Source organism: Chrysochloris asiatica, unplaced genomic scaffold (genome assembly GCF_000296735.1).
Source record: "Chrysochloris asiatica unplaced genomic scaffold, ChrAsi1.0 scaffold01641, whole genome shotgun sequence".
In the NCBI taxonomy this organism is placed as follows: domain Eukaryota; kingdom Metazoa; phylum Chordata; class Mammalia; order Afrosoricida; family Chrysochloridae; genus Chrysochloris; species Chrysochloris asiatica.
Window position 1 is genome coordinate 6,287 of NW_006410159.1, and position 10,593 is coordinate 16,879.

The window sequence follows — 10,593 nt, forward strand, 5'->3', positions numbered from 1 at the left end:
ATCTGATTATTCAGTAATGCTTATTAGTAATCTCATACATGAGCCCTGGATATCCACAGATAAATGTAAAAACCTTCCCTAAAAGCCGAGACTGTAAATTCCAAAAAGTCAAGTTTCCCCGCCCCTGCAAAAAAAAGCTGAAGAGGATAGAGAGAAACACTGTTAACTGGTGGTATATGGAGGGGATTATAATCAATGTAATGAAACAAGTCATATGAATGGTTGAATGTGAAGCTGATGATGTGCCCTGTAAACTTTCACTCAATCCACAATAAAAACCTTAAAAAAAAAGGACTCCAGAAGCTCAGCTGTTGTTAGTTGTAGACTTTACCTTTGGAAAGAGATTCCCAGGCCTGTCTTCTGTAGGCTCAAACTGCCAACTTGTCGGCAAATAATTGACCATTTACCATTTGTGCTGACCAGGGACTCCTTATAGAAACCATTGTCATATTCCATGGAGTGGGTTCTGACTCACAGAAACTCTATATGGGGTTTCTGAGGAGCAGCTGGTGGGTTTGAAGTACAGTGTTTGTCTTACAATGCCACACTAGGACTCCATAAAAGCATTGTTGTTGTTGCTAAGTGCTGTCGAGTCGATTCCTACTCATAACAACCCTGTATAGGGTTTACAAGGAGTGGCTGGTGGGTTTGAACTGTTTACCTTGAGGTTAGCAATACAGCACCACAACAGAACTCCATAGAAAAGCATTAGTTGTTCCCAGTATCTTAGCTCAAGCACTAGACCTCCTGTGTTGTTGAGTGAAATTAGTTGAAGTTGAGTCAGTTTTGACGCATTGTTGTTGTTGTTGTAATGTGCCGTGGAGTTGGTTCCGCCTCATAGCGACCCCGTACAGGGTTTCCGAGGCTGTAAATCTTTATGGGAGCAGAAAGCCTCATCTTTCTTCCGTGAAACAGCTGGTAGTTTCGAACTGCTGACCTTGCGATTCGCAGCCCGATTCGTAACCACTACGCTACTCATGTTGTTGTTGTTGTTAAGTGCCGTCGAGTCGGTTCCGACCCATAGCGACCCGGTACAGGGTTTCCGAGGGTGCTACTCATAGTGACCTTTTATAGGGGTCCGATGCTATAAATCTTTACCGGAGCAGAGTCTCATCTTTCTCTCACAGAGCTGCTGGCAGGTTCTAAGCGCCGACCTTGTTTTTTTGTAGTCCAGTGCTTACCCTAAGGAGCCTGTGCTGGGTCTCCTATAGTGAGAACTAACGCAGAGAGGTGGCGTTGAGAATGACCTTGAGAACTGTCATAGGTTGAACACTACTGTCTTGTGTACTGTTTTGAGTTTTCTCATCTGCAGTCTTCAGAACAACATTACTATATTTGCAAGAGAGGAAATGAAGACTAGAACTTGCCTAGGTTCATGTATTAGGTGTCATACTCAAAGGCTGTGCCCTTTCAGCCAGTTTTGGTTGGGCTGAGGGGCTAGAACCCTTGCCATTGGTTGGATATCTCATTAAAAACAAAGTCCAGCATTAAGTATCTTTCCTAGATATTCAGCATGAAGTTTTCTTCACTCTACTAACTCATTGCTGGGGAACGTGGTGGCTCCATAGAATTCTCACTGGGCTTTAAACTATAAGGCCGGAGGTCTGAGCCTACCAGCTGCTCCACCGGAGAATGATGAGGCTTTCTACTCCCACAAAAGATTTAAAAGCCTTGGAAACCCTATATAAGGACTGAGTCCATGGCACTTAACAACAATTGTTAATTGCTCAGCTTGAACAATTCCACTCTTTGACAATGATTTTTAAAAGACAGGGATTTTTGTCCATTACATTTATAATTGACTACTGACTACTGGTTATCGAAGGAGCTCTGGTAGCATAGTGGTTACAAACCAGGCTGCTAACCTCAAAGTCAGCAGTTGGAAACTACCAGCTGTTCCGTGAGAGAAAGATAAGACTTTCTGTTCCCGTAAAGATTTACAGCTCGTAAACCCTGTGCGTGCGAGTCCTGGTGTGGCGCTGTGGGTTAAGGCGCCAGACTGCAAAGCTGTTTGAACTGCAATGTCGGCAGTTCAAGCTCACCAGCTGCTCCTCGGAAACCCTATACAGGGTTGCTATGGGTCAGAATCGACTCGACGGCACTTTACAACAACAAACCCTGTATAGGGTCGCTATGAGTCACATCACAACCACCAACACTGGCTATCAAGTTAACTGAGCAGAATAAAAATGCACTTCTTGACTTAGAAATTTAAAATTTTGTATCTGTTACTGATGGTTGTTTCATTCCGCTGTGTACCGACTCAATAGCACCTAACAACAACAACGGATGATCTCACAGTTCCCTAAACTAAACTAAATAACTAAACCTCTGCAAAAGTAACTGATTCAGAAGAGTCATCAAACTTACAGCATGAGGTTTTTAACATTTCAGTTTCAACATCTTTTCCAAAGGACATCATTACCCACTGGAGGGATTTGGGTTAATTCATGCTCTATAGCTAACTGGCTAAGTTGAGTGAAATGGACACTTCATTTCTGGTTTTAGTTTTATTTTACAGGAGAATATTGAAAAATAAATTGAAACAGAAAATACCTTTTGTAATTAATATTGTCATCACACTATTGTATGGAATTATGCATGCTTTCATAACCAGAAATTTGGTCATTCCTGACAGCTTTTATCTCCTATGTTGTTGCATTTGTGAATTCATTCCAATCAAACAAAAAGCAAGCAATTTCTGATTAATCAGGCTAGGTGAGGGAGAGGATGGAAGGACAATACCAAATGGAAAACCATACCAAGTTTCTATGCTCAGGATCTGTGCAGAGACCACAAACACATTTGCAAGCAACAAGACTCCTGATGATGGCAAAGGGCATCTACTTCCCTGCAGCCCAGAGGAGCTGGCGCCCGGGCGGCCCGGGTGAGCTTTGCTACGTGCGTGATGGCGCTGTTTCGCCCAGTTGCCAGCTGGCCGCTGAGTTCCCCACTTCCCCCCGCTGGGGGCTCTGGGCTCGCGTTTCGCTCGTCCTGCAGGCAGTGATCACGTTCCCCTGGCGAGGGCTCGCGCCCCAGCTGGACGCTGGTTGGTCGTGCCTTTGGGCCAGCGGTCCGGCGATTGGTCCGAGTGGTTTGTTCACGTGGTCCAGAGCAGATAATCTGCCTTGCTGGCTCTCCCAACCCGCAATCGGTCAGGGCGACTGCGGTGGTTGAGGTCCCGGAACCGGGGTGCGAACTTGCGCTGGTAGCTGGCGTGCGGACTGTCTCGGTCCTCCCGGACCTCTGCCTAATGAGCTGCACCAGGTAGGCGGCTGCAGAGTGTTGCGGGAGCCCAGGGGAAAGCGCGGCAGCGGGGAAGTCCGTTTTGTCATATCTGCAAACAGAGACCCCGGGGACAGAGGCATAGCGAGGGATGGGGGAGAGGGGGGACACTTGGCCCCAGGCGTACGTGTCAGGGGGCGCCAGACGGCGTGCGGAGTGACATTCAGAGGCGCCGCAGATAGGACAGGCGCTGAGGCTGTGCCGCTATCCACGTCTATGCGCTGTGAAGTGGGGGCGATGGGGCGCAAGTTGGAGATTGCCACTGATCACTCTTAATGCTTGCCACGCCCCTGCCCTACGGAGGGCGAGTTGATTGACTACCGAGTTAAATCTGTCATCCAGAGACTTTTGGTTTTTAAATTCCTTCCAGACAGAGCCAATTTGATAATCAGCATCCCAGACCAGAAAAGGTTTTAATGTAGGCTTTGTTTGACTTCTGTTGACTTCCTCACTGATTCGGAATCTTTTGGTCCTGCACAAAAGTCCTGAGAACTTGGGCGGGTTAACTTGTGGGAACAACTGGTCACTCTGACATTAACAGGTTAGGAAGCTTAGCATGGAAACAAAACAAAAAATCAAACCCAAGCCCAAACAATTGCAAGGCCTTCTTTGCGTTTGATTAGTCGTCCTTCATTTTCCTTATCACAGTTTACAAACTTAGTCTGAGAGTTTGAAAAAACTATTATTTTTAACTCTTGGCCAAGGGCCTAAAATTTTAGGGAAATCACCCAACACTAAAAACCATCATTCTATAAATGTAAAAAGAAAAGATAAAACCCAAACTCAACTTTCAATAGCTTTTTCAAGCCTAACTTAGCAGAAAACATCTGTAAAAAATTGGCCTGCCTTATTTTTAACATTGCTGTAAGCTTTAATTTGTTCTAAGCTTGTAGGTGTCCCAGAAAAAATCCCAGAGTGTATCAATTCTGTGAATGTTCTTTATTGTCAGTGTTGTGATAATAACCACTTGCCTACGTGCCTACAGCTACTGTGAACACTTACTAAAGCCATGTTGAGAATGTCATGTACAGTATACACACACCTCTTATCTGTAAGGCTAAGGAGGAAAAGAAATCCTAATGCCATAAACTTGGTGGCTAAAGGCCAGGAAAAAAAACCCTGATAGACACATTTTTGGTTTAGATTTCTGAGTGTGGTTATGTTAAAAAATTTTAAATAGCTTTATTGTCTAGTTATAAAAATAATTATTTCCATTGCCAAAGCATTAGAAATACCAGAGAAATACAAGGAAAACAAAAAATAACCTATAATATTGTCACCTAGACACAACTGTTAACTTTTTGGTGTATTTTCTATAAAATCTCCCAATATTTTAAAGACAATATACAGTAAGTTCCTGAGTTACAAATCTTACTGACAACTCATACTTGCCCTTTAATAGTATGTAACCTCACTTAGAAACCAACCCTTACTCACAACTGTTCTTCATCACAATCACCTTCACTTGCTGCACAATAAGCTTTTAAATTGTTAAAAAGTCTTTTTTAGCCTTTGTTGTTGTTGTTGTTGCACTAAATAATAATAATAATAAACTACTGCCATTGAGTTGATTCTGACTTATAATGACCCTATGTAGAGTTTCTCTGGCTGTAAATCTCCCATGGAGTAACTGGTGGATTTGAACTGCCAGCTTCTGTTAGTTGTCCAGTGCCTCAGTGCCACGAGGTCTCCTTTTTTTTTTTTGCACTGAAATAAGCATAAATAAGAACTGTATGTACCTGTCCTGACACAGGTGTAAATTCAACTTACTTAGGAACAGGTCTCAACTTACTTAGGAACCTGGTGGACTGTATAAACACATATGCATATATATCGTATTCCAAAACCTAATTTAAAAAAATGTTTTATGGTGAATTGAGTGATGGTTGACAGGGCAGATCATTAGTTTTACATTCACTAAATCATGAACTTCATTTCAGCTCAGTGATTACAGTCCCCTCCATGGACTATCACTCATCCCACTTCCTTTTCATGTTTCTCGTTTCCATTCTTCTTTCCCAATCCTTCTGAATCTTGTCCTTGGCTAAATGCTGCTCTGTTGATCTTGAATGGTTGACCATTCTATGGTGTGCATGTCTCATGTTTGTTGTTGTACTTCCTATATATCTTTCCATTGCTTGACTAGTAATAGAGCCAATGGGATGAATTCAGTTACAGACCTGAAAGATAACCAAAGGCTATAGTTTTGGGGTTCCTCCAGTCTCTGTATGACCAGCAAGACTATTCTTATATATATTTCAAAATCAATCTACCTTTCAGGTAATCAGCTTTTCCTTCTGACTTAAATGTGGACCTGTCGTGGACTTCTTTCCATATTGAGTATAGATTATGTAAAGGATTTCTTTAAGCATCTGTGTTGCTTACTTGTTGGTCATATGTTTATTTATGAAAAATGAGGAAGTGTTTGATAATCTAAGTGCAAAGCAGATCCTCTGACTTACTTCAATCTTTCCAGTCTTCATATACTCAAAAAATACTTCATATATTCATGAGAATACTTAGTTGTTGTTTTTTTTTTTTCTTTTCCAGTGGGTTACTTTTCCAGAGAAGCATATGCAAATCTATACCAACATCAGCAAAGGTAGCTAGCGAGAGCTCAGAGTGTGGAACCAGAGGTTCTGACCCTGTATGGTCATCAGAATCACCTGGGAAGGTTTAAGAAAATAGTCACTTCCTGGGCCCCACATCCAGAGGCTCTGCCTTAGTAAATGTATGGCCCAGGAATCTATATTTAAAAAAAAAAGAAAGAAAGAAAAGAAGTAAAATCAAGCTTATTGGGTTATTGTGAGCAGACAGTTAGAGAAGTGCTAGTCCAGAGCAGAGCAATTGGGTTTTCAATCTGTAGTGGTGGTGGTGGTTGTGGTTGTGGTTGTGGTTGTGTGCCTTGGCCCATTTAGGGCTGTAAATCTTTACAGAAGCAGGAAGCCTTTTCTTTCTCCCATGGAGCAGCTGTAGATTCAAACTGTTGACCTTGCAGTTAGCAGCTCAACTCATAATCCAGTATGCTAACAGAACTCCTTAGAGCTATATTAGAGATAATCAAATCCAACCTTTTTCTTTCTCAGATGGGAAAACTGAGACCTCCAAGTGTTTTATGAAATTAACCCACAGCCCTGTAGTCAGTCAGGGATAGAGCTAAACATAGTATGTAGGTTTGATAGCTTAATTCTCTTCTCTTTTACCATATAATAATAGTACCTCATGATAATTACTGTACCCACTATAAGTTAGCACAAAAATAGAACATGCAAGTATGTATTTGACACTTAGGGGAGAATATTCCAGATGTAGATGATAACTCCTCTTTTGTTCCATTCCAGAATGATCCAGGTTTTAGATCCACGGCCTTTGACAAGTTCAGTCATGCCGGTGGATGTGGCCATGAGATTCTGCTTGACTCATTCACCACCTCTGAAGAGCTTCCTGGGCCCTTATGATGATTTTAAACGAAGACATTTTGTGAACAAATTGAAGCCTCTGAAACCGTGCCTCAATGTAAAACAGGAGGCCAAATCACAGAACGACTGGAAGCACTCACACAACCAAGCCAAGAAGCGTGTTGTGTTTGCTGACTCCAAGGGCCTTGCTCTCACTGCCATCCATGTCTTCTCCGACCTCCCAGAAGAACCAGCATGGGATCTCCAGTTTGATCTCTTGGACCTTAATGAGATCTCCTCCAGTTTAAAACTCCATGAAGAGAAAAACTTGATTTTAGATTTTCCACAGCCTTCATCTGACTACTTAAGTTTCCGGAAGCGCTTTCAGAAAAACTTGGTCTGTTTGGAGAACTGCTCTTTGCAAGAGCGAACATTGACTGGGACTGTGAAGGTAAAAAATGTGAGCTTTGAGAAGAAGGTTCAAGTCCGTATCACTTTTGATACTTGGAAAAACTACACTGATGTAGACTGTATCTACATGAAAAATGTGTATGGTGGCTCAGATAGCGACACCTTCTCATTTGCTATCGATTTACCCCAAGTCATTCCAACAGAGGAGAAAATTGAGTTCTGCATTTCTTACCATGCCAATGGGCAGATCTTCTGGGACAACAACGAGGGTCAGAATTATAGAATTGTCCATGTGCAATGGAAACCTGATGGGGTACAGACACAGATGGCATCCAAGGACTGTGTATTTCACCATGCGCCCCCCAAAACTGAGTTGGAGTCAACAATCTTTGGCAGTCCAAGGCTGGCTAGTGGGTTCTTCCCAGAATGGCAGAGCTGGGGGAGACTGGAGAACTTGGCCTCTTATCGATGAATTAACCTAGTGACTGGTCTTGATCTGTCGCATTTCCCAATGTAATTCTAGGACTGTATTGTTCTATATTGGGAAGTCTTTGCTATTTTCCTTCAGTAGGTTTAGGTTTGACCTTTTAAGACCTGGCTACAAAAGAAGATAGCCACTTGAGAATTTAGATTTTGGGCCAATAGAGATGACACAGCCCAATTTTGCTTTGGAGGATTAAGTAACAGCCTGAGACCTATTTTTATAAAAGTAATACCTTTTAAATGCCTTCATAAGTACCTTTATAAAAGTAATACCTCAATTCAGTAGCTTTCACATTGGGTAAGAGAAGGCTGAGGAAGGACAGTTGATGGTAATGGAAAGCTGTGCTTACTGGTATGAGGGATGTCTGGAATGTATATAGAGAGGCTCTGCAGCTAAGTCACAGTGGGAGTGAGAGGCCTGATAATTTGGTTGGTGAGAGAATGTAAGGTTATTTTGTGTTTTTTAAGTTGGTTTTTCAATTCTCTCCTGGGAAAATGATTTCTAGAGGGGATAAAAGATCTGTATATGTTCTCGTGGAGAAAAATATAAACTTTGAGGGTGTGAAATGGTGTTGGGGAAAGGTAAATTATAACAGGAGAATCGAGATCTCAAGTGAAGCTATTCTGTTCAAATGCGATTTATAAAGAAAAGAAATGTGATTTGGGCAAAGTTTAAGCAAATCTGGGTTTACAATCCTCAAGTTACAATTGACCTTGTTTGTAATCAAGGCATTATGCTTGGGTTCTCAGTATAACCAAAGACCATGCCATCATCAATGGCTAACAACTGCTAGGGCCTCTGTTGTCATGTCAAAGGTAGTTTTTTTACAAGTGCCTTGATTACACCGGAATATTGGAGTTGCTTAACCCAAATATATGAATGGGCATCTGATAGCCTAGGAGTTCTTGGACTCCCAAGAAGGCCCACCCTGAAAGACTGGCATTCCTCCTGCAATACTGCTGTCTCTTTGAGAGTGTTGTCAGTATATGTAACTTGCATCCTTCATATTGAAGGTAACTCATTTTTCTGCCACATGTTTTCTATGTCATGTTTGAAATGAAGGCTGACACTAGGATTCTGTATGCAAGAATTCAGTGCCTTACACATAAGTGTAGTAAACTATCTCTTGCCTGTTTACCTTGATTGTCTACTTAATTTCATTGAAGACAAAATATTTCCATTTTTAATGGATGTGCATGGTTTTGGGTGTGTTGTAATATACTGGCTTTGGAGTGTTTGTAAATCCAGTTTGCAAAATCCCTTTGTCCTTAAGTAGAGGAGTCTGGAAATGTTTTCAATCATTGTACACATCCATTGAAAGGTGTTTGGAGAATGCAGTTAATTTTAACACGTGTGATCTGCCATGCTATAAAACTACTATTGGAATAACCCTGCTATGACAGTATTTGAAGTTTGGCTAGCACCCACAATCTTTTTACTGTAAATACTCCACCCTCCTATAGCTGTCCTCTCTGAGCTACTCACTTTAAGAATAAATGTGTTTGATATAAGGCCTGAGTATGTTTTGTATCTTAAAACCACAGTTAGTCAAATAAGAAACCATGAACCGAGAGTCTCCTGTTTTGCACAGGAACAACTGGGCAAAGTTCATTCGGCTCAGGAATTGGATCCATATGAGGATATTCACATGGCCTTAATCTTGTCAGTGATCACACTTCCTATCCTCTGACTACTGGAGGTGGGAGTGTCAACGGGCAGTGACTTGAACTGCTACAATTGTCCCTCTAACTGGCCCCATCTTTGGTTGCTGCTCGCCACATCCGCTGCTTGGTTGTAGTTTATCTTGGGGACCACTTCTCAGTTTGAAAATAATGGAGGAGATGATATGGGAAAAACTGGGATGGTTTCTAGCTTTTGAGCTTCAGTACCTTCCTGAAGGTGCCATGACCATTGCTGCACCGAGGGCCAGATTGAAAGAGAGGGCACCGAGGGCATCAAGAGGCAACAAGTCTACAAACCCAAGATGTGGCTCTAGTTCTTACCTAAGAGTCCAGAAACTGCTTCTGTACAGTGAATCTGAAACTTAAGATCAAAGTAAATGATCATCCTACTGAAAAGACTCAATTAAAAGTCATAAACTTGGTGGTGGTTTGGGTCATTTATGTGTTGCATTGGTTCCAATGCACAGCAACTCTATTTAGGTCTCCACATCTATAAATCTTTATGGGAGCAGAAAGCCTAATCTTTCTCCTGCAGAGTGGCTGGTGGATGCAAACTGCTGACCTTGTCGTTAATAGCTCAACATGTAACCCACCATGTCACCAAGGCTACTTAAATAAGATATAATAATATCCTCTATGCCAGTGATTATAAACTAGTGAGCTATAGGTCTGTAGACTGTGTCTGGCCATGGGATTAAAATTTTGCTTCATATGCAGAGTTGCCTTCATTTTTTTAAAAAAGAATTTATTGCCAAGACTAAATAGTCAACAAACTACATTATAAAAGTCTGGATTTATTTTTCCTCAAAAAATTGTATTATCTTATCTAAGGGTGACAGCTCTCTGAGTTGAACAGCAGCTGCCCCTTTATGGGATCTTGTGTTTGTTATAGCCCTAACCCACAACCTCATTCTTTCATATTACCCACTTGGCCTCTGTAGGCATTTGAGTTCAGAACCTCTCTTTTATTTCCTCTGTAGTCATGAGGATGGATTGGTGAAGGAGAATGTTCTTTTCCCATGGAATGGAGAAAAATCAAATTTGGGTCTAATTGAAAACTTGAAGACCATAAGACTCAGATACTTACTTTTATAAAAGTAACGAATTGACTTATGATCTAGAGAGGGGCAGTGACTTTTCAAGGTCCCATGCTAGGAGCCAGACTGGACAGTGATTTATTCCCCAGTGTTCTTTCCCTTGCTTCATGTATTCTTTTTGAGGTCTCCCACAGCGACATTCTTTCCCTATCAACTCCTGTTCTTAAAGAGGAACCAGTTCCCCTGCAGGCGTGAGTCTGGCCAGCTCTGCTGGGTGCCTGTCCCAGCTTAACTCC

The 10,593-nt window shown here is 41.9% G+C and overlaps 1 protein-coding gene across 1 annotated transcript; it reads left to right on the forward strand.

Annotated features, from left to right (window-relative positions):
- The first annotated feature begins 3,253 nt into the window (after window positions 1–3,253).
- PPP1R3C (protein phosphatase 1, regulatory subunit 3C) lies at window positions 3,254–7,566 on the forward strand. Its single transcript, XM_006878049.1, has 2 exons — window positions 3,254–3,267; window positions 6,627–7,566. The coding sequence occupies exons 1-2, from the start codon at window positions 3,254–3,256 to the stop codon at window positions 7,564–7,566; spliced, it is 954 nt and encodes a 317-aa protein (XP_006878111.1).
- Window positions 7,567–10,593: the final 3,027 nt, after the last annotated feature.